This window comes from Chlamydotis macqueenii, chromosome 6 (assembly GCF_036417535.1).
Source record: "Chlamydotis macqueenii isolate bChlMac1 chromosome 6, bChlMac1.mat, whole genome shotgun sequence".
In the NCBI taxonomy this organism is placed as follows: Eukaryota; Metazoa; Chordata; class Aves; order Otidiformes; family Otididae; genus Chlamydotis; species Chlamydotis macqueenii.
This window is the reverse complement of record NC_141561.1, coordinates 41007057-41033979: the sequence shown is the minus strand read 5'-3', so window position 1 is coordinate 41033979 and position 26923 is coordinate 41007057. Positions and strand designations below refer to the sequence as shown.

General features: G+C 42.4%; 1 protein-coding gene across 2 annotated transcripts in view; it reads right to left on the bottom strand.

Annotated features, from left to right (window-relative positions):
• PCNT (pericentrin) overlaps positions 1-26923 on the bottom strand; it is a 102728-nt gene that overhangs the window by 908 nt on the left and 74897 nt on the right. For both annotated transcript variants that reach the window (XM_086750481.1, XM_086750482.1), the window contains exons 39-54: positions 23633-24154; positions 22808-22910; positions 22213-22367; positions 18976-19167; positions 18560-18733; positions 17728-17923; positions 16967-17180; positions 16126-16276; positions 13794-14510; positions 12798-13078; positions 11954-12056; positions 8672-8836; positions 7208-7446; positions 6273-6361; positions 4933-5086; positions 2946-3073 (exon numbers count right to left, since the gene is read on the bottom strand). In XM_086750481.1, the coding sequence (XP_086606607.1) occupies positions 2946-3073; positions 4933-5086; positions 6273-6361; positions 7208-7446; positions 8672-8836; positions 11954-12056; positions 12798-13078; positions 13794-14510; positions 16126-16276; positions 16967-17180; positions 17728-17923; positions 18560-18733; positions 18976-19167; positions 22213-22367; positions 22808-22910; positions 23633-24154 (3583 nt within the window). The remainder of the gene's footprint in view (positions 1-2945; positions 3074-4932; positions 5087-6272; positions 6362-7207; positions 7447-8671; positions 8837-11953; positions 12057-12797; positions 13079-13793; positions 14511-16125; positions 16277-16966; positions 17181-17727; positions 17924-18559; positions 18734-18975; positions 19168-22212; positions 22368-22807; positions 22911-23632; positions 24155-26923) is intronic.

The window sequence follows — 26923 nt, the reverse complement described above, 5'->3', positions numbered from 1 at the left end:
ATACCTCCTTTCTAAGTAGTGCTGTCAGGTTTCAGTTCTAAAATTTCTTTATCCATCTCTCTCTGCCATAAGCAATGGCAGTTACTGAGGGAAAAAAAAACCCAAAAACCCCCAAACCCGCAAAGTCACGGTATTAAGGTTTCCAGGGAAAATCCTGCTGAGAACAACGTCAAAGCTCCCATACGGAAGTGTCACCGTAGCTGCTGACTTACAGACATTAGCAAGAGTAGGATTTATAAGCAAAACTATCTTTTTTGGTTTGGTTGGTTTTTAAACTTTTTTTTTTTTAATTAGAGCACCAGAAGAACAGGCAACTCATTAGACTTTCCCCGGAGCTGTTGTCCAGCTATACCAGTCTCCTATGAATGTTGACAAAGCCAGGATTCCTCTCTTTCTAGGGAAACACGTAATTTTGAAGTTTAAGTTCATAGAATCACAGGATGGTTTGGGTTAGAAGGGACCTTAAAGCCCACCCAGTCCAACCCCCTGGCAGGAGCAGGGACATCTCCAACCAGATCAGGTTGCTCAGAGCCCCGGCCAACCTGGCCTTGAATGTTTCCAGGGATGGGGCATCCACCGCCTCTCTGGGCAGCCTGATTGCCTGAAATTTTTCAAAGTTAACATTAAAAACATGTTAGGAATGCAACAAGTAATCATAAGAAATTTGCCTCAGAAATTAACTTAAGAATCATTATTTTTCCAAAAGCGGTAAAGTCAGCAGTCACAATTAACAATGCTTTTTATGAACTGTGGAGAAACCGAACGGCAACACAGCACCTCCACGCTGCAGAGGAGTGTTCAAACCTGGCCTGGCTGAGGAGACAGCGCGCGGATGCGATTTGAACGAGCACCTGCAATGGCTGCAGGGCCAAGGGTCGCTATTTAATGCTGTGATCGGTGATAGAATCCCCACCCCTTCTCCCACAAAAATCACCACAGGGGTGATCTGCTGACGATAAAGACCAGAGCAGGTGGCCAAACAGCAGCTGACAATGGTTAAACTTAGTGAAAGAAACAGCTGAGATGTGAATGCGCAACATCTGAAGGAACCCCCACGGCCCTTGCCTAGACATCAAGGTCCACAGCGACCCAACAGTAGCATGACAAAGTAAACTGTGGGGGATGAGCAGCCAGAAGTAACATGGGGAACCAACCAGCAACAGCAGCTGAAAAGCATAAAGGTTGGATGAAAACATTCAGGGCATTACCTGACTGGTGGCCCATGTTAGCTTAGACCCATCATCAGCCTGGATGGGCAAAGTGAGCTTTGGGAAGATGCTCCAAAGCGCCTGGAGGAATAGCTGTCAGCAGGCTCCTCAGGAGCCTCCACACAGGAGGCAGTGCTGGAGCTTTGGGCTTCTCCCTGGGCTTGGGATGAAGCTCTGTAGCTCTGTGTTATATCCTGGTGTGGACCATGGCCATCGCGATCCCATCCCTACCAGTGATTTGAGCTAACACAGGTGCCCTCCCCCAGTCACCTGCTGGCATCAGTATGTGGGAGCGTGACTTCCCCACGGCACGGGCTGTGTTAGCAAGCAATCCCAACAAGAGAAAGATGGAGAAAAACATCAGATAGCCTGCGTGGATGAACAACGAGCTCCTGGACCAACTGAAAAAAAAAAAAAAAAGGAAGCCTACAGAGGGTGGAAGCAAGGACAGGTAGCCTGGGAGAATTACAGACAGATTGTCCAAGTGACTCGGGATCAGGTGAGGCAGGATAAAGCCCTGATGGAATTCAATCTGACCAGGGACATCAAGAGCAACAAAAAAAACTTCCATAAGTATGTTGGGGACAAAAGGAAGAACAGAAAGAATGTAGATCCTCTCCAGGAGGAGATGAGAGACCTGGTTACCCGGGACACGGAGAAGGCTGAGATACTCAATGACTTTTTTGCCTCAGTCTTCACCGACAAGGGCTCTAACTATGTCACCCAAGCTGTAGAAGGCACAGGCAGGGACTGCAAGGATGAAGAACCGCCCACTGTACTCAAAGAGCAGGTTTGGGATCATCTGAGGAACCTGAAAGTGCACAAGTCCTTGGAACCCAATGAGATGCATCCACAGGTCCTCAGCGAACTGGCAGATGAAGTTGCCAAGCCACTGGCCATCGTATTTGAGAAGTGGTGGTGGTGGTCTGGTGAGGTTCCCAATGGCTGGAAAAGGGGTAACATCATAACCCCATTTTTAAAAAGGGGAACAAGGAAGACCCAGGTAACTACAGGCCGGTCAGCCTCACCTCTGTGCCTGGCAAGGTCATGGAGCAGATTCTCCTGGAAACCATGCTAAGGCACATGGAGAGCAAGGAGGTGGTTGGTGACAGCCAACATGGCTTCACCAAGGGCAGATCGTGCCTGAACAATTTGGTGGCCTTCTATGATGGTGTGACGGCATCGGTGGTCAAGGGACGAGCAACGGACATCATCTACCCAAGATTTAACAAGAGCGAGTCTGCTCTTTGATCAATTTTAGAACTAGATGGCTGCTTTCACCAGCCTCCAAATCTTTTTTTTTTTTTTATCTGCTATGGAATATAAGGAAGCGATAAATGAGGGAAGTGTTATAGTTTGTGCTGCAGAGAAAGCCCTGTTCAGCTATCACAATCGTTCTCTTTGACTTTAAAGCACATTAGTTCCATACACAACTTCACTTAAACTGCAACACTTTTTTATTTAGACTCGATAACAGGGCGGGGAGGGGAAATCACATGAAATTATTCAGCCTTATCTCTGAAGAATTTAACTAAGAACTTATTTTGAGAAATGCCACTCTTGGACTTGTTTTATGATTCACAAAAAGGTTTCATTTCAGAAACTTACTTCCTTTTTTCCTCCCTTCCCCCCCTCATTTTAATGATTCATTAAAATTAAGCTCTTTACATGCTTCAGGTGTTACAGGCAGTGCAAAAACTGCTGGCAGGCATCAGGTGGTAACATGGTGGCTCTCACCTGGTTGCATACCCCCTAGTCGCTGCTGGATGACCTCTAAGCGATGGATGTATTCCGTTAGCGATCGTTCAGGATCCTGGTTAGGCACAGGTGACTTTTCTGAAGCTGAACTTGTGGATGGATTCAGTCTTAAAAAAGAAAACAAATTATTTTCTTCTTCTCATGCTATATTTTCAAATAATAAAGTTACATTCACATAGGCAGGAATTTAGTGCAAAGCAAACTAGAACAGCAGCAAAAACCATTACCACAAAGAATTACATACAAAACAATATAGACCGGGCAGCTTTGTATACAGGGGAGGCAAAAAAAAAAAAAAGGATGTTTTGATAAAAGCTGGAGTATCTATGAATCTCTCTCTACTGATACGCAACACAACGTCCCTCAGGTGAGAAGGCTGCAGTCAGAGGCAAGTCCAACTGGCCAGGTGAGCAAAGAGCCACTTTTGCAGAGAAGGACTGAAGAGGAGCATGCTGCGTCCAGGCGTGTACTCTCCTGTTCAGCAGGTAAAATGCCGTCATGAAGGACAAGGATGAAGAAGGGGACCCTTTAGATGGTACAGTGTGTTTTCTCTCCGGACATTAACAACAAATTTCAAATATTAGCAGAAAGATGCGTTAGAAGGGACACCCTGCAAACACACTCCTGTGAGCAGTCAGGATTTATTCCCTGTCCCTGCACCTTTCAATTAGCAGAAAGTAGCTCCTGTCCGTCCCTTCCTTCTGTATAGCTTTGCCAGGAAAGAAAAGCAGCAACAGGCATTGTTTAACTTATCTTGGATCATGTTAGACTTGAGCTACCACTAACCCAGTCACACCACTGTTATTCACACCCTCGTTCCATACAACACACGTGACTTTTCCTCACAGGTAAGCTGCCAGCCGCTGTTTCTGGCTCTCAGGCCCAGAGACGTGCCATAACATGGAGCAGAATTAAGCCTTTTGGGAAATGCTTGCAGGTCTCTAACTCTCAAAAATGTTTTGCTCAATTCTCTGTAAACCAGAACACTACCTGTCCTGCGTGACAAGCACTGTCTTGTCCCCCAAATCAGTTAGCAATGTTAAAAAAACCTAAAATAACTTGGAGCACGTGCTTTCTTTGTTTACCTCTAGATCATCACAGCTACTTCCTTACTACTGTTTTTTTCTTTATGAAGAAAATTGCCTGTCAGTTGCAGTTTCTAATTTAGCAAGAGGTTAAGAAACAAACAGCACGCCCCACGCAGAGAACAGCTACCTGTCACATCGACTCCTGCAAATCCTTACGTCACGGAGGAAGCCACCTACGAGGAGCGGCTTGGGAGAGGAGACACTACACCCAGGAACGGACTGGGCAATGTCCGAGGTTGCTCTGCATCCCAGGGGAGCCCGGGAGCACGGCGGTCAGTAATGACGGAAGGCCACCTTCCTCCAACTCAGGTGCAGAGCTTGCAGCTCAGGCGTTGTCTCAGCAGCACCGTGCAGAGTGTCACCTGGGACACCCAACCCAGCAACAAGTACCTGGGGTTGTATTTGTGCGCAGAACTGGCCGTAATATGTGAAAAACTGCAACAGGACACACCCTGCAAGTTCTCCAGCTCCCATTCGGTGTGCATGCACGAAGTCTGAAGGCAGCTAATCTAGAACAACGCTGTCAGATGGTAGGGGAGCTGCTGCCACAGGTTGCTCAGAAATTAATCTCCAGCTTGGACAGCAAAAGCAACAAGAATTATCCCTCAAAGAAGGCTAACAGACACAGCCATTGCAAATCCTGTAGCCTGTCTAAATTAAATTAGGGAACACCACCAGGAATATTCTCAGTCCAAGAACTCTAAAGCAGATGAGAAGTTTTCTTCTCCTGTAGCATCTTGAAAGAAATCAAACATTTACCAGACCTAAGCAAACAAATTCCTCCTCTTGTTCAAGCACCTCCTCCAGTAAGCGGTTACGTTTTTACGGGAGGCTGTCGTGGTTAACGTGGTTAACACCGGCAGCGAGCGCAGACTGACCTGGTGGGTAAGCACTGAGAGGATCTGGGGGAGCGGCTCGCAAATCTCGCAGAGCTGCTCCTGTGGCACAGCCCAGCGTCCCGCGTAGGGGGAGAACCCAAGTGAACAGCGGGGGGCTGCTGCTCCTTCAGAATTTCTGTTCTTGCACCAGAGGCTGTGATAAATACGAAACAGTTAAAAAATACGCACTGGAAACCATTTCCAACAGGCTATCGCAAACATAACCAATACAGCCCATGGGAATCACAGCAGAGCACAACTGTGTTTGGTTTTAAATGCAGCCAAACCACACTTTCTACAGCTAACTGCTTTTTTGGTTTGGTTTTTTGTTCTTTGTTTGTTTTAACCAGATGTGACAGAAGTTTGACATTTCAATGTTGAAGAACTGCTTCCTGCAAATGGAGCACTTGCACTGTTTTCTTTCTCCAGGCTCACTTTTTTATCAGCTATTGCTATATCCACACAGGGGACGTTCCGCTGGCTGACACGACCAAAATCTATTTCAAGAAACTGTAATTCTTCATATTTGCTCTGACTATATGTTACTGTTGACTTACATTCTCTGACTTCAGAGGCAGCAGAGAAAGGAAGAGATATTTTGTTTGCTTTGGTGAAGGTTTAGGGGTTAGGGTGTTGTTTTGTTTCCACTAAAAAAAGAAAAAACCCTTCCAACAAGACCTTTAAATCACAAAAAAAATCGAATATTTTTTAATGAGGCTGCCAAGATGCTATTTTGTAGTGCAGTACAAAGTTCAGGATGCATTTTGGGACTCAAGCTTCACAGGAACCGCACCACAGTGGTTCCATGTAGGAAGTAGTTTTTTAAATAAGCATTTCCAGTAACTTAGAATAGTGAAAAATATGTAGTGCCAGGTAATGAAAAATGCACTATTTTATCTGAATTTTGTTTCATGTTGAAAAACCGCAAGTAATGGAATATTACATGAAATGGGACAGTTCCACAATATTGGGTACTGCATTAAGGTGTTTGTCCAAATTCTTACAGACACATCCTTGAGTAACGCAAAGGAACACAGTCCTTACTGAACTGCATCAGATCACCTTGCATCAGATCAGCTTGGGCAGCTGCAATAAAGGGAGAAGAGGAGGAGCTTGCTGTTGTTGTAAATTATGAATTCTGCAAGTTTTCAATTGTAATTTCTTAAAACATCCTTGTAAACTAATCATCGTTGGGTTCAGGAAATGGATAAACGCATTTGTGTTAACAGATAAACAGATTTTGACACTTCAGCGGGTATTCTTTTGGTTTTGTTTTTAAATGAAACCCATCATTAAAGAGAAATTACGATTAAAACAATGTCCTTGTCCAAAATGCTTACCTGTATTACCTCCTACGCTGTGAGAAAGGGTTTCACTATGTGCGCTCTTCCTGTTAACTTTGTTCCACTTTTTCACCAAAAACTTTAACCTTAGTAACAAAATTAATGTGTACAGTCATTAAAAAGAAACAAAAATACACTGAATTTTAATATCAAACTCTTTGTTGGCATGAAATGTATGAAACAACATCAGTAACAATTCCCGCAGGAATGGAGGAAGAATTCTTGAACGTCAGTCTTTCGATTGAAAGCTTATCCCATTTTACTCTGCAGCGATCCCCTCAACGTTGAAAAGGTTTGCTCATTTTATTGCAGCTCCTCCACTCTGTCCCTCATCTCCAGAGAGTTCTGTGGCAGCTCTTCCTGCCTCGGAGGAGTAGTGTGGAGGTCACTGTTCTGACGTTCTTTGACATTGCTGTCATTATAGCACGCACATCAAAGACAACAGCCTAAAGGCATCCTGTGCCATCTCCTGAAAGTCTTAAACTTGCCAGCAATCATTTTTACCAGACAAGGAAATTGCTCAGAAGTGACCACCCATTACATTTGAAAGAATTTTTTTCCATTAAATGGACTCAAAAGCCATGAGATGGCTTTTTGTCCCCAGTACAGCTCACAAAATCCATTTGGTAGTCAGTGAGTAAGGGTCAGACCTGAAAGGACATCAGTTTGTCCTTGTTGTGCACCGATTCTCAAATGTATCGCAGCTGGGTATCTCTCAAGACAGACGCGGCTTTTTATAAATCTTTAGTTTAGTTCACATCCAACTCTGAAATAACAGCTTGGCCACAGCTACAGCTACCAAGTCATGTTTGAACTGGTTTTGGAGACACCTTTTGCCTAATATTAATGTGGGATAAATCACAGGAACGATCAATTTTTAAAATTTCCAAGAAAACAGCGTGTATGAGAGACAACAAGTGTTTTGGCTTTACCTCGATACTGCGATGACTGCCCTGACTGCACACCTGAACTTGGTAAAAGGCCGGGAACGTGATCTGGAGAGCTGCAGGTCTGCAGGTGAGGGGTAGACTCCCATACGTGCTATCAGAGAGAGGGTCGCTTGCTCACAGTCCTGAAATCCACCAAGCAGCAGCAAGAGGTATTTCTTCTGGTAAACTAGAGCCTTTCTAAAGCTCTCTGCTCTAAGGTACTTCTTGTATAATCTCTGCATCTGGAGAAAGAAAAGAAGGGAAAAAACCCCAATCTCTTAAGATTTAGTCAGTTTTTCCAGCAGCATCTCCCACAACTTGGTTGTGCGTGGGTATCTAAAACTCTTCTGCTTTCCAAAATTGTAGAAAGCTATTTAATAATTACGAAGTATGGAAGCAGTGTACAATTAGCTCTAAAGTGAAATTTTGAGCAAGTATTTGTGTAACAGAGTCTGTGACTTGGCCAGTTTTGGTGCAAAGCAGCAGTATTACACTCTGGCGGTTTGGACACCCTTCATGGAGGATTGTACCAAGCCTACTGAATTTCTGTATGTCTGTGAAGTTTGGCTAGCGTAGAAAATTTTAGCACAAGCAAGCTGTCTTCGTGTTGAACATCCATACCTCCGACGCAAGGGCAGCTGGAACAATTCTGTACAGAGCTAAAAAGCACCCGAGTCTGGAGTGTGAGACTGCCTGCAGTCGCGTGAATGTTTCAAAGCAAAATTGTCATACTCTAAAGCAGTGTGACTCTTTAACAAAGAAAATAACATCTGCTTTAAGTAAATACAAACCAGAAAGCATGTTGGGATAAGTGTCCAGCTGACTTGATTACAATCAAATTGTCAGAGGAATAAAAAGTATTTCAGATTGGGGGGGCGGAATTGAAAATAATGGATGTGTGAGATTTTCACACTCAGATAAGAAATCTGAATCTCATTTAAGAGTAGAAAGGGATTCCAAAGAGCTATCGCTCCTTTTGGTGCAAGTCCCTGTCTAACACCCAGAAAGTTACAAAGGAACTTTTCTGATGAGGGAAATATGGCGAAAGTGTTCCTCATGGAAGATACAGTTTATCAAACTGTTCTTCCATAAAATCACCTTTCAAAGTAGCAACTGAAGAAGAGTACAGCGATAAGTTAAATGCTATAATCTGACAAGATACTCCTATCCCCAGAAATCTGAGCTGTACGCTTCCTAGCTCCTCTGCAATTGCAAGTTGTATCATATTTACATTAAAAAAAAATACAATTACTAAATTACCAGTTCTACATGGGACATTAATCCCTCGGGCAATGCCCAAGAACAGTACTAGCAAGGGCTGAACCTTCCAGAGGTTTTCGTGATCTTGAGTCAGTAACGGTTCTCACACAGCGAGAGCAAACCAAGCGCCAAAGGTTTAAAAGACACGCTAGCGGCTACGGCGTCGCTCGCTCACAGAGCTCCCAGCAGCCCATTTGCTGGCCATACCTTAGGACTGGAAGTTTCTACCACTGGTTTATTTTCAATTTCAACAGTAGCTTTAGCCAGTTCGGATTCGGCCTGTTTCAGCGCATTCTGTAACATGTTTCTCTCTTGCTGCCAAGCATCTCTTTCCAGGTCTTGAACAGCATCAGGATCATCTGTAGACCTGATCTGAAAAAGAAACCCAAAGGAAAAGAGCCGTGATGGTTTTTGCACGTTACTTACACAGCCAAACACCTCTGAATAATAACCTAACTGCATGGACAAACTGAAACAGGAAAAAATAACGCGCCTGAAAATCAGCAATGGCATTCAGGTGTTAAACGGTAGGATGAGAAACGGGAACACACAAGCAGCCCTTCTTAAGGAGTATCAAATTAATTGTTAATTGAGCTACCCCTCCTCTACAGATCTGTCCAATCAGCTTTGCAGGTATCCTCTTCCCTTTAATAACAGAGTCTCCCAAGCACTTGGAAACAAAAACAAGTGACCTGGATTTCTTCCACATCCACAGGCAGCACAGAAACGGTGAAGAAAGATGTCTATGTACATGCCTGCACACAAACACGTTGTGAAGCATCTACAGAAGTAAATTCTGAAAAAAAATCACATTCAATTCTGAGAAATTCAGTTTTGTGGCAAGTCATCTCTTATAGGAAGGAGACCCAGGTCCAATTCTTTGTGGAACTTCTGCCTTCATAACCCCTCTTTGTATCGACTTACCAACTTAACAGTCAACAGTTACATCAGTAACTGTAAACTGATGCAGCAAACCACAGAAAAACAAGAGATGTATGTTAGAGGAGCCAGTACACACACCTGACCCCAACTGCTCCTAGGAACTTATTTCAGTACAACCTTATTAGGAGTTTGAACTTCTTCAGGAGTAATTTCTTATGAATACCTCAATACACTAACATGTGCCATTTATGTTTGTCCTCTATGCAGAGCACAACTTGTCAAGTAAAAAAATCTTATATAATAAAGTTTAATAAACCACAGCCATCTAAGGCTTTTTACTGCCTGGGTTCCAATCTGTACCTTCACAGCACATAACCCACCTCCCTGCCTTTTGACTTTGCAGCTTCTTTAAAACTTCTGAAAGCAAAGGCTCTCCAGTTCTCAGAGTTAAAAAAAATGCTTCAATATTGGTTGGGAATTAGGTATTTATTTCTGTCCAGGTTAACCTCTTGTCCTGTGCTTATGGTCTAATTCTGATGTTCTATACAATTTCAGGATTTTGTACTGAAGACAGATAAACTAAAGCACGCGTTTCCCTACATACGGCCCATGCTGGCGTGGCAGTTGTGCCGTATCACATAAGGGGATGGGACAGAGAAGTCTTTTGAGAACAAAAGAAGAGATAAAGACTTCAGATACAAACCACACTTCAGATAAGGATTATTAAAAAGAGTTCAAACATGGGAAACAACACCCAACTCTATCGTACTGAAGTGGAGGGAAGCTGCTTTATATTGGCCTCTGCAGCAAGCATCGATTTTAAGGCAGTAACAGATACTTGTAGGGTCTGAAGGAGTTCTACATGATTCATCTACCCGCTTGGTTCCTACTGCACCAGCTGGCATGGATCTGTTGACTCCATATTCATTTTGGCACAGTTTTCATTTTGGCATAGTCCCCAATTTATCGCAACTGAAGGAAGGAACAGCAGTAAATTCCTCTGGTCTCCAGGGCATGTGGTTCAGTACCTTAAAGGACAGAGAAATTCCAGGAGGAGCCTGAAACAAAAGGTGATTCTGGAAAAAATCAAAGCCTGAAAAGAGGGCAGAGAGGAGGGGCATTTGTGCCCACAGAAGAAAGGATATCAAGGTAGACTTTTTGCTTTCTAAGCTATAGAAAGGCAGGTCTTCAGAGTGCTCCACTGAAAGTTTTGTTTAACAAAAAAAAAAAAGAGTAGGTCAGAAAACTTGAATCCCTTTATTTTAGTGTGGTCATAATCCCTGGAGGAGGCAGTTGCAAAATCTGATCCAACAAGAGAAGCGACAGCTACTCTGCGTGGCATTCACTGGCTTAACTGATGGGGATGAGAGCCTGGAAAACCTGGAAGTTGTGAAAAGCATTTGCAACAGAGTTTCTAATGCAGAAGACCTCCTGGCATCAAAGGAAAAACAAACAATCCAAACTATTTTTTTATTTTCCAGTAAATACCCTGGAGTGAGCTGAGCCAGAACAACAGCTCAGCTCTGGAGGGAGCTGTGCTAAGTCAGATTTAAATAGAGCCATAAGGTTATCCGGTTCCCCCCACAGGCTCTCCGAACGTTCTGTCCACAGCAGAGGGCTCTAAAGCTTTGTGAGAGGAAGGCTTAACCAAGATAACTCCATGAGCATCTGCTTGGGAGGAGGTTACGTCCCCTGCCTGAAGACTGGAGATGATCTATTTGGCAACCACCTCAGTGGCTGCACAGGCAAGAGAAGGAAAATACCTCTCATATTTTGTAAGCCACGGGGGGAGCTTGCACCACGCCAAGCCAGCTTGTACATCAGACTTTTACTACAGAGCACAGGAGAACAAAAGAAGTTACAAAAGCCTCTTCCTGTACCAGACAATGGGAACTCTGTCTCAAAGGTGTGCTTTCTGGGGACCTGCTATCGAGCACAGAAGGGAGTAGAGAGAGACTGAATCTAACAGAGCCAAGACTGACTTAGCTGTAAATCCCCAAATTTTGGCTGAAAGGGCTGCGATGTGTTTGAAGATCTCTTTCTTTACTACAAGAGAAAGATATAAATGTAGGGTGAAGTTATCAGGTGAATAAGACAGAATCTAACAGCGATGTATCAATAGACCCGAGCTCAGGCTTTGATAATCCCTAGCCTTGTATAAAATATTTGCAATACTGCAAACATCACTCAAAACATCCCTCCCGAGATGACAGACCAGTATTGTGCTTTTTGCAAATTACTGGACAATTTGCTGAAAAACAACTGCCTCTGGATGCATACAGGAGCAGCAGCAGCTCATCCCAGCTTTTAATATCCTTGGACATCCTACAAATCTAGGAAAAATACACTGTCAGGAGCAGGCTCTGCAATACAATAAAAAAGCAAGAGTCTGGTACTAAAATATGTTAATATAATGACAGTGTGAGTACCAGAGCACATCTTTTTTCCATCTCCAAGGCAAACCACGATTTTCCTCAGAATGTTTTGCCAAAAAAAGGAAGGGGAGAGGAGGAAAAAAACCCAATCAATCAACTTACGCGTTCTGTATTCTTTGGGTTGCAGTACACAACTGACTGATAATCAACAAATATATGCCATTTTCCTTACCTGAGATGCAGGAGGAGACAACAAATCTGATTTTAGCTCCTTTAACGTCTGCAGTAAAGAGGCTACAGCTTCATCATGCGATGCAGACCGGTCGTTAACTCTTCTGTTAAACAGAAACACTTTTTCAGTATCAGGTTGATTTGTAGTGATGTTAACGAACACTTGATTCCCTCTCCCTACTGGATTATCTTTAAGTTTGGAGGCTGTACTTACGCCCTATTCATCACACAAAATACTATGAATACGCACATAAACTAGCAAGTTTTGTTAATTTTTAAGAGTAGAGTTTCTAAATAGTGCCATAGGATTTATTCACAAGTCTGTAGTTATACTCGTCTGAAATTCTATTATGCACATTCAGGCTGCAGCAAAATGTCGCTAGGATTTTACTCTGCTGCCAAAGAAGTAAGACATTACTGTGACCTCGCCACTGATTCCTGACTCCAGCTTTTCCCTGCCACGCTCAATAGAGTTTCCAAATCTGCAGATGTGTTGATTAACCTGGTTTCTTTGATTGCTCTCTAATCAGACTGCTGCAGTTACCAAAGTACCAAATGACTCTTTCAAGTAGGGATTTGGGTTTTTTTTGAGTTGCTCTTTCCAAGCAGGGTCACTTCACAGATCTAGTTCAAACGCAGGCACACAAGCTTCTCACGGGAAGGGCTGCAGTGGGATGACAATAACCAGAGTCTGCTGCCACCACAAAACCATGCTGTCACACAAGACTGAGTCTTGTAAGCAGATACACCACTCACTCCCTTCAGCACAGAGCTCTCAGCCACGACCAAGACAAGTTCAGAAGCAGGATGGACAGAAAACTGCTGTTTTATGAACAGCTACTCACTTATCCACAGTTTTATATATGAACTCGTTCAGGTGCGCAGCTACAAAGACCAACTGCTGTCTTATCTTCTCTAGATGTTGTTGCTGCTGTTGCAAATGCGATTTTTCCGTTTCTTTTGTTGTGGCCTGTTTGGCATTTCGATCCTTGTTTAAGGTACACAACAGTTCTTGCTGATGGTTTGGAGATGGGGGATTTCTTTCTCTTTCTTCTAATATTGCCACTATCTCCTGCAGCTCTTTAATTCTTTGTTCATCCCTTTGGTGTTGCCGTTCCAAGTTTTGCTATTTGAACAGAATAAGTGGCAGTTAATTGCATCTTAGATGGATACAGACAGATACGTAAATATACATACTCAGGTATAAGTGGTTTTTGGTTTTGTTTCTTGCACACACACACAGACCGTAAATAAAAGCATCACACCTAACTAGCATATCCATCTTAAGTGATCCTTAACTCCCAGACCACTTATAAAGGAAGGCTTACAGTTCTGCCTCCCAGAGCCACCAGGAAGCCAGGTTTATGACTCTGGAGTGGGCATTTTCTCCATCTAGACATGGTGACTGACAAGTCTCCAGAAAGCCTGCAAAGCCTCCCTCCTCCTCTAAATGAAAGTGAAGGAGCTGAGAAACAAGAAGGGTGAAACTGAGACTACTGCAAACCATAATTAGGAGCCTAGCTCAAAACAAGGGCAATGACACGAAACCTAGTTCAGTTCCGTTCTGCGTTAAAGCCGTATTCTTCTCCATCTGTTAACAACTGGCAAATCCCAGCAGAGGCAAAGATGTAAAGATCAACCTCTGGCAACAATAAATTCAGAAGCAAAACCTTAAGAACAGCTAGGTTTAAGAAATGCAGGAAAAGAGCCCATCTAATGCATTTTTCAGAATGCTTTGTTTAAGAGAAGGAAACATTTCAATTAAAGAACACCATCCACAGGGTTAAACCCCAGTTCACGGCTCTTTCGGTGTAAGGCAAGGCTTGCAGACACATTCTCACCAGTCTCTCTTGGTCTCTCTGCCAGTCCTTCTGTTTTTCTAGCTCTGTTTGTTGCTGCTGTCTTCGCTCTCCCTCTCTCTCCTCTTTCTTGTTTTTATCTTGCTCTCTCATTGCCTTGAAGAGCGACTGCAGTTGTTCCCAGTCAGCCTTCAGCTTCGCCTCCCTTACCTTCTGGGCCTCCAAGGAATGGATTACCTCTTGCTTTTGACTCTGAAGAGATTCCAGTGTAGCTCGCAATTTGTCACTGACTTCTCTCTCCCTCTGGGTTTCTTCACAGCACATCTGTACTTCAGCCTCCAGCTGCCTTTGGGAACGAATGGCCTTCTGGTGCATTTTCTCAATAACAGCAGCTAGCTCCACGGATCGGGACCTCTCTTCTTCCAGCTGGGCTTGGAGCTCTCGAATAAAGGCTTGTTCCAGCAGCGACTCCTTGTGCTGACAAGAAGCACCTTCTTTCACTCTCATACTCAACTGTTCCGTCAAAACGCGTTCGTGATTCAAGGAATTCAGGAGCTCCAATGAACGATTTTTCTCAGCATCCAAATTTTTCTCTAGCTCCAACACTTTGGTCTGTTTCTGAGACAGCAAGGCTTCACAGCGAGAGTGCTCAATCTTAAGTTCCTTGCGGAGATTATCGTTTACCGTTTGCTCATGCTCCAAGGATATGGCCAGCTGGTTATTCTGCATCAGCTGCAACTCCAAGGCAGCCTGCAGCTTCTGTTCAAAACACAGAGAAGCACAAATTAATAGTCCAGCACAAACACTCATTCATGGGGCAGCCTGGCATTTGGCAATTTTCAACCTCCTGTTTTATCCAGGAAGAAATCCAAGCCTGAACTGGAGTAGTTCAGGTCTTTAAAAACTTAATTTAAAATTACAAGTTCAAGTGCCAGAAGCATGCTTGTAAGCAACCAAGTAACAAAACCAAAGATTGCAATGGTAAAATATCTTCCAGGACGTCATTTTTACTTCAGTTAGTAAGACTCTTATTAGGAGATCACTATTCTTTCCATCACTCAATCCCCTTAATAGCTGACATCTGAAGCAGAAATAACCTATGTTGATTTAAAATAAACCCAAAATCTAAGCAGTAAGAGCAGATGTGAAAGCTGGATTTTACAGCCCCTCTGTTAAAGCACACAGTACAGACTGATTAAATAGAGTCCATCCCCAAGTCCACTTTGGGAGCCAGCCTTTTTCAGAAGGAAAGGGAGCGGCTGAAGGGGCGCAGTCTGTGCCTGCAGACAGTCAGAGCACTGCTGTCCCCCTAGCAGGGGGGCTGCCCCACCCCCTCAGCCAGCACCACCTCTCCTCCCATCTCCTGGAAAGCCAGGTCAGATGCTAAGTGGCATCAGCTTTCTGCAGCTGGGCTTCGAGGGAGGATCTGGGAATGCAGGACTGCAGCAGTGTGAACTGTGAACGGTTTAATCTGTTGCGCAGGCACACCTGGGGCAATGCCCTTTTCTCTTTGCCTTGGCTAAGATGATCTCTGCCTTCCCTGCACAAGCAGTCTTTCTACAAGATGTCCTACCATCAAAATCCCAGCAAACACAAGTCACCCAGAAACCCAAACATCTACCAGAAAGATGATGTGAGAGGCCAGACTGCAAGGAAATAAGTCAGAACTGCGTGTCCTCACACTTAGGGCATTTAACTAGGATTGTTTTGGAGTTATCTGATAAGAGGTTGGGTTTGGTTTTTAAGTTTAAAAAAAGGTTTATGTTAAATCTTCTTCCTTTTCCAGTCACTGTAGGCCTAGAATGAGAACTGAGTCATTGTTATCACAGCAGCAGAGAGAAAGCTGCTCATTTGTTTTCTGTTCAATTTAGAAGAAAGGGAACAAAAAAAGGCTTTGGTTAACCTCCAAAAATACATGTTATATTGGAAAGGCTCCAGTTACTCTCTGCGAAGCATATATATCATTGGGTGGTTTTCTTTATCATCTCAGTTGATCCTACACATCACATCCTCATAGCACGTTTGCTCTGGAATAAAGGGTGGAGGCACACAGCTGTAGAACCCAGCTCTCCCTACACAGCAAGGGGCAGCACAAAACTGGTGAGAGCATAACGCTTCAACAACATTAAGAATAGATTAAAAAAAAGCATACAGTTTTGCATATTTCTGCATGTGCAAGTAAAGAGGGTAACTGAAAGCTTTAATTCTGTGAAAACAAAATAAATGCTATGCACATTCAGCAGAAGTTTGGGTGTTTTTTTAAACAGTTATTAAACAAAAAGCTTTGGATGGGAAAAAGACTGCAAAAATAACCTATTAGTTAACTTCATGCACCGAGGGAAGTGAACTGAAGCACAGAGATGTAGGGCATTACCTCCAAGGCCTGTGTCTTTTCATCTTCCGCTTTCTTATGCTGAAGCTGTTGTTCCTCAAACAAACCCCGTAGCTCTGTTTCCTTCAGACGTTCAGCCTGCAAGTCTTCAAGTGCAGCTGTCAAATCCTTTTCTTTTTTTTCCAATTCAAAACTGCAAAAGTTCAAAATGACACTGCTATGTTCAGAACAGAACATCCTTCACCAGCAATGCAAGCAAGACATTTTGGGTTACTTTTTTGAGTTGGTCTATTGATTTGTTTCTTTAAGATGGCCTCTGCTTTTCCTAAAGAGGGTCAATTTTCAAGTCACAGCTATTTAACGCGTGAAAACTTTTACCTCCCTCCAAGCAAAGCTAGAACTGCTGTCTTTAGTAACAATTAAGAGATAGGGAGAAGTTATCTATGCTGGCAGAGCAAAACTGTTGTCCTGTGAAAGAAAAACATCGACAGACATTAGGAATTCAGGGGAGGGAAAATAAAAAAATATGCACAAGATGATGGGCAAACAAAAGTACCAACCAAAAGTCTAAGACAAAAGCTGCAGGAGTGGGATACATGAGGGATACAGGGATCTAGTCCGTTCCCTTGTAATACACCCATACAACACGCAAGTTTCCACACTTTTCTCGGTCAAGGCCACAGAAAAGCTAAATACGCATATCTGAATTGAAGAATAAATAAATTTAAGAAGTTAGTAAAGAAAAATGAACATATCTGTGAAAAGTAAGAGAGGTTAGTTTTCCTCCTTGTGTTTCCAAATGCTAAGCCATTTGTGGATCCAATGGCCTCTTTCAGACCTGTTGACAGATAAAATAAAATAAATGAATAAATCTGCTTCTCACCGTAACTGGTTTATTTCCCTCTGAAGCTCTTCTAGGGATTTCTGCAGCCTTTCATTCTCTTGCTTACTTTCATACAGCTCTGATTTCAGGGCTGCTTTTTCTTGATTCAAGAGATCACACGTTTCAGAGGCTCTCTTCTGCTCCTCAGACAGGGTGCTGTGCAAGTCACTCACGATAGATTTTTCCTCCTGAAGCTTATATTCTAATAATTCAACTAGGGTAAGAAAACATTAACCGTTATTTGTATTACAGAGAACTTAACGTTAGCAGTTACTGTGCTTCAAACTGGGGGAAAAAATGAGCTGTAGTAAAGTGTTCCTGTGTGGAACAGTATACTGCCATATACTATCAGTAACCTCCTACTAATGGATTCCAAACCTCAGTAAGCAAACCCATCCTTTTACTAGCAAACATATATATAAAGAATTTCCTGACAACCAACAAGAGGATTTTACTATCCTTGATGGGTTTTCTACACGTATACACTATTTAACAAGGAGTCACCCTTCAGCTCTATTGCTTGGGTTATTTCAAAGCTTTTCTTTGCTTCTCATATATTTTTCTTAACTACTAATATTAGAAAGAAGAATTTATTCCTCTGCTAAAATCGTAGGAAACCTGAGTGCATTAGTAAAACTGAAGAAAAGTAAAAGAAGCATCTGTTTCTTTGCAAAACAATCCTTTTTTGCCTTTTATGTTCTAGGCGAAAAAGGAAAGACCTGGCACAGAAGACCAGATAACAAGAACTTGGCGATTACTACCTTTCCTCCGAAGGTGGTGTTCTTGTTTGCTCCCATGATCTTCTGCATTGGTAAGGGTTTCCTGTAACTGCTGTAGCTTCTCCTGGTTCTGAAGATGCGTCATGCGTAGCTGAGCTCGGAGGTCCTGTATTTCACAGAGCAAGCTATTCCGATCTGAGGAGAAAAGGTGCTCTACAACCATCTGCCTCTGTTCCTCCTGAAAACAAACCAAATCCTGTTAAATCTACAAGGCTATTCCAATATTTTCTACAAAGAGAAACCCTAGAGAAGCTGTTACAGTACAATTTTTATACAGAGGCAACTTCAAATGTCTAAGGTCATGCTTCACATTAACATTAAGTAAAAAAGAAACACCCCACTTCACTAGATTCCAAATAGAGTAACAGCGACTAATACTAGTTTATGCATAAGAGTTACTACAAACCATCTTATCTGAACCTAAAAACTAGATATTATCAGCAAAAAAAAAAATCCCAAACAGATTCAGGGTTCGCTCAATATATACCCTTTGAAGCAAGAGAACTCTGTGAAGCTCTAGATGGAATTCTTCCTCTTGCTCCTTTTTATCAAATATTTCCTTTTCGCTATCACAGTCTTTCTGGAGGCCAGCTAAAATACTCAATAGGCTTTGTAACACAATATAAGAAGTTTGAGAAAAATGGTACCAAAACATAGACTATAAAAGCCCACGGATCCCACACAATCTGAATTAATGCACAAGATAAGATTTAACCGCAGAAGTAATAAAAAATGTAAAAGCCATTAAAAAATACAAGGGAACAGAAGTGATTTATGAGCCTAACACTGTAGGAGGTTTTCTTGGCTTTCTTACTTGTTGTTTCATGATATACTCCAGTTTTTCCACTAATGACCCTGCATCACCAGACCCAGGATTGAAGAAGTGAGACTTCAAGTCAATTTGCAACACGTTTCTCTCCTTCTCAAACACGCTCTGTACTGCTTGCAGAAGTTCTGCTCTCCAGTCGGCAGCAATACCTGAATGTTCCTGTTAAAAATATTATTTTTTTAACTGGCATCTCTCTGAATGCCATTACTGTGTAAGAGGATACCTATCTGTTAACTTCAGCAGACCAAAGGCGTTTAAAGAGGCCAGTTCAAATCTCAGAACGGGAAGAGTCCCTTGCTCTTCACACATATATACATACATGCTAACTACATAACAATATACATTTCTGTACACATAAAGAACTGTTTACTTTGCTTTAAAGGATATTTTTATTGCCATACCTTGTCTTCTCTATCTGCCACCTTGCTAAGGTAATCTCTCAGCGACTGTATAGCGTCCAGCAAGGCTAAGCCCTCCTTCTGCCACCCCTCCATCACCGCTCTGGTCTGATTTTTCAGCTCCCGAAAGCCAAAGGGATGTTCTGACAAAGCCAGTATTTTGCGGCTCTCCTCATATACCATCTTCAGTACAGTCTGAGAAGGGAAAAAAAAAAAAAAATAAAAAAAAAAAAAAAAAAAACCAAAATCAAAAAAACCATAATGCATAGTATGAGGAAACAGGCATCAACATCCAGGCTGTAAGAGCAGGATGGGATAGCACTAGACAAGAAAAATTAGCAGGCTGTCCGAGGCTGGGATACAGGTAAAGGCACGCAGGTCTACCCTGCGTCTCGGTGTGCTTATACACACATACATACATAGCAAGCCAACAGCTCCCAGAGAATTTTTATCTCCTAACAACAATATTTAAGAACACTCTACACACAATGTTAACGTACAAACGGCAGCCCCAGCCAGCGCGTCTTACTGCTGTGCACACCCAGACACTACACGTGCAATGAAGCCAAAGGACTCTACTTTATCTTTGTTGTTTCTGAACTATTTGGCTAACTTTCCTGGGAATAAATTAAATTCCGTGAAGTCTGAAGCCATGTTACTAACTCCCAGTGACACCAGAAAACTGAATTACGTATTTACACAACCTTGGCTTAATTTAGCAGATTATGTACAAATAACATCTCCCAAAATAATCAGTCTTAATAATTTACACAGTGGAAATTGTTTCCTTTGACATTGTCAGGCAAAGCAATCTCTTTTAAATAAATTCCCTGCTCACAAACTATTACATCATGGACAGATGTTTCCGGGTCTCTTTTCAAGGACCGTCACTGGAGATTTAAGTCCTTTTCTCCAAACATTTCACCAGAAATCTCCTAACCTCAGTGTGGAGCTGTTCCTCGTTGCTACTCACTTTCACAACAAAAATACAGAGTACTTGTCTTTAACTCTTGACATTCTTTCTTTGCACTTTTTTGAATAACTTAACTTTGGAACCACCTTGGGTTGCTTTTCTGTCACCGGAATCAAAATACTGATTATTTCAAGAACCAATGCTAACCAATGCAAACCTTTAGTAACCATTAATAACAGAAGCACACTTGTGTTCAAACTAAAAGTTCAGGACTGGAATATCCACTCAGATCTTGCAGCCTGTAAAGTCTAGATTGATGATCCATGAAAGAAACTAAATAACGAGAGATTTTTTAAAAGATAAATTCAAATTAGCTTCTTCCATGAAGTCTATGAAACTATGCTCTTTGAGAATTATTAATTTTTTAGATATAGAGTCTATACACACACAGACACACACCCACTTGCTTTAATCTTCTCTTTCTATCCAATCTATTTGTAGAAGCCCTTCTTATTATTTTTCCTCACATTTCTTGCCAAATTCCTCTCCAACTGTGCCTTAGCTTTCCTGATCCCATCCCTATACATCCAGGCATTGTCCCTATATTCTTCGCAGGAACATCCCTGGTTCCACTGCCTGTGCAGTGATTTCCTTCTTACACTGTAGTTCAACCAGGCGTTCCTTACTCAGCCGTGCTGGTCTCCTGCCTTCCTCGCCTCATTTCTTACACAAGGGAACCGAGAGCTCTGCTGCTCTAAGACAGACATCCTTAAATAGCTGCCAGCTCTGTTCTGCTCCTTTATCCCTGAGGTCAGCTGCCCAGGGAATCACATCCACAAATTCCTTAAAGAACTGAGAGCTTGCTCTCCTCAAATTCAGCATCCTGACTCTACTGTTTTTCAAAGTCAGCTCTGTACCATCAATCCTTTTTTCATTTTGTTTTACATAAAGAGGAAGCCCACTGCCTCTCCTTCATCTATCTCTGCTGAACAGTTCATAGCCATTGCTTGCACCATTCCAGCTGTGTGATTTGTCCCACCAATTTTCATCAATAGCAATTAGATTGTAGCTTTCTAGCTGTACTGTGACTTAAAACAGGTGGCCTTGTTACGGTACCGTTAGACCCTAAATGGAACAGCAGGAGCTGATGATAATCTGTAGTGTTCACCAGGCTTGGCAGCCTCTCAGTGATGTCATGAATACAAGCTCTTGGTAGGCAGTAAACTTCTCTAGAGAAATTGTCTGGATGGCCAACGGTGAGGAATCTCCAGTTACCAATACTTTACATGCTTTTCTGGGAGCGTTGGTTCTAATGCGAGTGGGTGTTTGCATCAACTTTGCATGGCTGGCTTTTCCTGGGTCATGTCAGTTACTCAAGGTGCTCTTCATTCTCCAACACCAGAGCATCACGTCTGTTATGAAGGAGTGCTTCAGAGAATAGGGGAAGGATCTTCCTTCTGCTCCAAGCAGAGATAAAGGTCCAGTGTCCTTCATCTTGTGAGTTACTTGTGTCAGTCAGCTTGAGTCTGACTTCAGGCTGACCTTTCCCTTGCCTTCCTTCATTGCACAGATCTTCCTTCATTTTGCTGAGCGAGCTGAAAGAACCTGCTAAACGTTATCAGCGGCAGCATTCACTTTTTAGCAAGTGTACTTCTAGTTCCTTATTACTCAAGTTCCTTCAAACTGCCTGCAGCCTGCTGCGCTTTCTCGCGTACTTCTCACCAGCCTCACAGATGAGATGACTTGGAGCACCGAATTTCTCCCTTTCACCAGCTGGAACTCCTGCGATGGCTGAGAGCTTGTTCAGCTGCAGCACCAAACCAGAGAGTCCCAGACATACACTCTCCTAAACTTGCCTTACTGATTACAGTACACCATCACCGCTTAGTCTTCTGTATATTCTTCACGCTCCTTAAACTGACTCTGAAAGATGCCTCCACACCTTGCAGTGGTGTTTCCACAGCTCTCCACCATATCAGAATGACAAGAATAGGCAGGGGAGCACGATGTCTGCTAGCTATGCTTATTGTAAGAAACAGCCTGTTTGTAAAGCCTCCGAGTCAAACCCCCAGCTCAGATCAAGCGGTCCTCGGTACCACCACATCCTGGAAAATCACCACTGCTGTCCTAGCAAAACTTTTTCAATTCTAGCAAGTGCAAGCAAGACAAATGTCAGTAAATTTGTCACACGAGAGGTGCAAAAATGACTGAAGAACCATAATCAACTTCAAGTTTAAAGGATCACAGAACACTTCACAGTGCAAAGGTAGCAGCTAACTCTATTTCATACCAGCGTTTTATCTTTGCCCATATTAATCATACATTACCTTCAGCTGCGGTGAAAGTATTTCCTTTTCTCTCATTGATTCCATAATATCTGGAAACATCCCACGGTACTGCAGATAAGCCATGAAACTAGCATCCAGGTGGTCTGACGTTTGCAGCTCCTGCTTTAGTTTAGCTGCCAAATTTGAGCTGGCATCTGAAGAAAGAGACAGCCCCCCGCCCCCACAAACGTTACAAAGGTGAAAAGAACTTGAGACCAGCATAACCCGCTTGCAAAATAACCATGATTTCTTCTGCTAGTATGAATGCAGGGTCAGCTGAAGTTAGCTGGTTGAGATCTCAGCTAACTTAAACAAGTACAAGAGTTGTAAGTTGCCTTTATCACCAGACAGTGTTGTAGTTAAGCCAAGACTCACTAAAACCTCTGTCTCCTTTTCAGTATGTAAAGATGAAAAGGTAAAAGCAACTTCCACTAGCACAAATATACAAGCCTTTCTAAACAAAGAACCACCTGGCAAAGGCATAGCTTTCAAATAAAGATCTTCAGGAAAAGAAAATGGGAGAGAGAGGAAACGTTATAGCATTTTTACACTGAAGTTAACAACAGGTGAAGGGAATCTACAAAGTTAAACTTACTGCTGCCACATCGGTCGCTCATTGCATCTACAGCCGATGCTCCTGTTCTTACATCGTCTTGTAGATCAGAAGGAGTTAAAGTTAGATTACCAGCTTCTCTCTGCTGCATGGAAATAATTTTTCACATTAATTTAGATTTCTGAATCCAGCTGTAGATTCTTCTGCTTTTATAACAACTTTGTTACTAGTGCAGATTTTAGCAAATGCCTACTTGATCGTAGTGTTAGAGATGGCAAACACCAGGATGAATGCAACACTGGTGCTCTCTGGAACCCATGCCATCTCATTTTTTTCTCCCTTTCAATAGTCTTAAGAAACAGACATGTATTTATAATTAATTGCCCTTCAAGAGCAAGGCACAAAAATATACAAGTGGAGATTTATATTCTGAAGTACAGACTTCATCTTCCCGTGAAATCATGCAGACACAAACATATAACATATGTCCACTGAAAAGAAAAAAACATTGTTCTCCAATTTTGAAACATCTCTTCATCACACTTCATGTGCGAGTAATTGAGCTATCACAAATTCATCAGTTACTTCCACGAAGCGTCACTGCAAAAGTACCAGAATTTGAAGAGTCCTCTCAACAAATCTTATTAGAAGCAGTGGTAAACAGAGTTCTAACACAGACCAGAATTTTCTCCGCTCTCTCACAGCGAGAAAGGAACTAACAGCCGTATGTCCAGAGCGTTACTGGACCTGCCGCTCTTGGTGCGTATGTTTCCACTGCTTGGAGCCAACGGGCCAACAATGATCCAGGGGACAGAGCTGAGCAGTCTTGTTTGATCAGAATTAAATCAGACATGAAATATCACTTACCAAAATCTTCTTCTCCATATCTTGGTCATCGGAGTAGGTACTTTCAGAGAAAGCTGGAGATTTTCTATCTGCTCCCACGGCTGCTTCCTCACTGCCATTTTCATACAGGTTAGAATATCCCAGCAATAAAGAATTATCTTCTTGTGTGGATGACCTGGTGTGCATAATTTCAAACTCTGTGCTTTCAACTTCTGAAAATGGTGTCAGATGAAGCACCGGTTGAAGTTCCATGCTTATATCTTGCTTTCTCACAATCTCAGGTGAGCCCCATGCAGCCATATCTGCAACGAAATTCTGGAAGTCTTTCGAAGTGTCTTTGCCTATGTTCAAATTGTGCCTTGAAGAATCAGGAGTCTGATGAATTTCCAACATTTGCTGGCAATGCTTCTTCAGATCTTGCTCCTCTTCAGAGTTGCTGATCACGTCCAATTCCTGAGTCGAGATATTCTCTTGTGATTGCTTAGTCTGAGTTTCTGGATTTATACTGTGGGTCATCAAGTCAAATGTAACCTCATCTTTTTCCTACAATGAAATAACACATATTAATTGTTCAATGGAATTTAAATACGATTTTACAAACTTAAAAACATACATTTAAGAAGATCTTCTCAAATTCAGTGGTTGTATCCACTATTATTCCCAGGTTTTACAGAAAAATGATCTGACACTAGAGTATATTTTACATGCCCGCTAGCCAGGCTCTTTAACAAACACATCATCAATAGGAGAAAAAAAAAAAATCTGTACAACAAACAAAGGCATTTCTGCAGAGTTGACTTTTGTATGAACCAGGAAAAAGGGGCATTCCTTGTAGCTGTGTAGATAACCTTCCTACTTTTAAACAAACCAAAACCTGTTGCTTTCCTAACTGAACAAGCCTCCTGAACTATCTTAAGGCTGAATTTCCAATCCAGGGCACCAGGAAAAAAAGAAGTCTAAGCAGTCTGCAGACGGTTCCTAAGCCTGCCGTTTCAGTGCAGGAGAAACTGTGGACTATCTGCTTCTGGTCGCTGCAGGGAACAGCAACACGGATTCACACGTCCCATCACGTGACACACACCGCAGCCATATGCACCAACGTGCTACATTCTAAATTTTGGCAAGGACATGCTTGTACCTTTAGCATCCTGTTCCCTCAGGGGTCCTCTACCCATGTATTTTTATTTTTTCCAAGCATCAAACAACAGGCAGGTCTCTGCTGATCCGAAACACTGCAGACCACTTGTCAAACTCTGACTCGGTAAAAACAGACACATTAGGTCAGACCAAAGTCTTTCTGCCCAACCACCGTCTCTGACAGAGAGCCAACAGGGAAACAGCTAGCATGGACACAACTTCTTCAGTCCATCTTCTTCAGTTCTTGTGATCCTTGCACTTAACTAGCTATTTTCCAGCCTGTTTTAGCTTAGTGCTAGCTGCAAGTACTTTACCCTTTTGGCTGCTCCTCCAGCTTTCATTTTAATACATTTCCTAATTTTCACATTGTTTCCACTTTTGAACCCAAGAATAACTGCAAGGGGGTTTCTTTGCGCCTTTAAGAATGCTGGGTTTGTTTCCGTTATGTTCACTATTACACGACGTTAACAATTTGAACCAACTCTCAATTGCTATTCAAGTAAATTGCGGCTTAATCTCCTGTGACTTTTCCGCCTCGGTACTCCAAGCAGCAGTCACTTCTCCTGTGAAGATGTTCTGTATAACGACATTTAGCTAGAACAGAAGTACCCAAATCTTGTTAGCTCCCCTCCTCCAGCTCTCAGGCTCGTGGTCCCTATCTTGCATAGATAGCTGGTACTCTAAACCAAATATTCTACTTTTCCTTACACTGGGATGAGCTAGATCCACAGGAAAAGGTCCATCGTAAGGAATGCTTGAGGACGCAGTAGTTTACTTACTTTGACTCAATATATTCTCCAGCTTTGATGAGCATCCCTCCTCAGCCTCCTTTTAAACGTGCAGCAGTTAAACATGGAAATACGTATGCTAACGTATACATACATGAGCTTAGAAACATGTAAGAATCTAAGTTTCTACTTGAAAAATGTTATTTTAAAGTCACTTAACTGCCTCCAAAATTGCAACGTACCATTACAGCCTTCAAAATTTTACCAGTTCTCTCTTCATTGAATCCTAACTCCTTTATTGCTGAACCTAATTCAGAATTAAGTTCTTCTTTGTGAGATGCCATCTCTACAATTAAATTCTTTTCATTCTGTGAAGTGTTTGTAGCCTTTAACTCTCCCTACATAGTGTTCAAAGGAAAAAGATCTTTTATGTGGGCTGTTTCCATACTTATATAGATTGTACGGAAAATAAACATTCTCAAATTGTATCTACAGTAACTGTGATTTTAAAGTTGTGCACGCACCTCACACTGTATATGTATTTTACAACGCTATTCCGACCCGATCCCTTTTTCTGAGGGATTTCTGAGACAGCCCCTGAATGCAGAGTGCCCAGGCAAATGGCACTGATCCACACTAGAACTTCTAAGCAAACAGAGGTACAAACACCAGTAACGATCACACGTTTTGCATAGCTATGCTTTTCATTTCTGCTTAAAAAAAAACAAAAAAAACCACCAAACAGGAGTAATTTTACATAGTAATTATCCTATCCTTTCTTTAAATAAGGAGAGGTGGCATGCAAGTATAACTTAAATAAGATATATCCTAAATATCTCAGGGTAGCTCAAAGGGAACAGATGAGAGCCTAACGAAGCCACTGTTATTACTGAGTAGGTTTTAAAATGAGGAACTGCATGCTGTTGGGACTGCTGGGCTACGAAGCAAAATGGCAAAGTAATATGAAGCATTCTGCCGTGTGATGGTAACTCTGCGGGAAGCCTTTTCCCGTTAGTGATGCTAAGCTTAAAGCTCAGTTACTTCGCCTGACTTTGAGATCCAATAATTCTACCCACAAACTATCATTTCTACCTCGTGCTGAAAAGCCATCTCCCCTTCCCCCTGCAACAGGGCAAGTGGTACAGCGGAAGGCAACCACCTGGGATTTTTATATCCACACCATACCGCCAGTCAGGACCCCCAGAATCCACATCAGCCCCACACCTGACTTTTTTTCCTTTCACATGCACTCAGAAACTCTTCCCGTATCAGCCCTTTTACTAACTTATCACCTCTGTAAGCCAGCCTTAGAAGACAGTAAGCTTGTACATGACAGACAAGTACAGCAAAACCTGACCTGGGGAAAATTTATTTAATTTATTGCCATTAAAAAAGAGCTGGATGGCAAGAAAGACAGACAAACACTGAAACAGCTTCCTCACCCCCT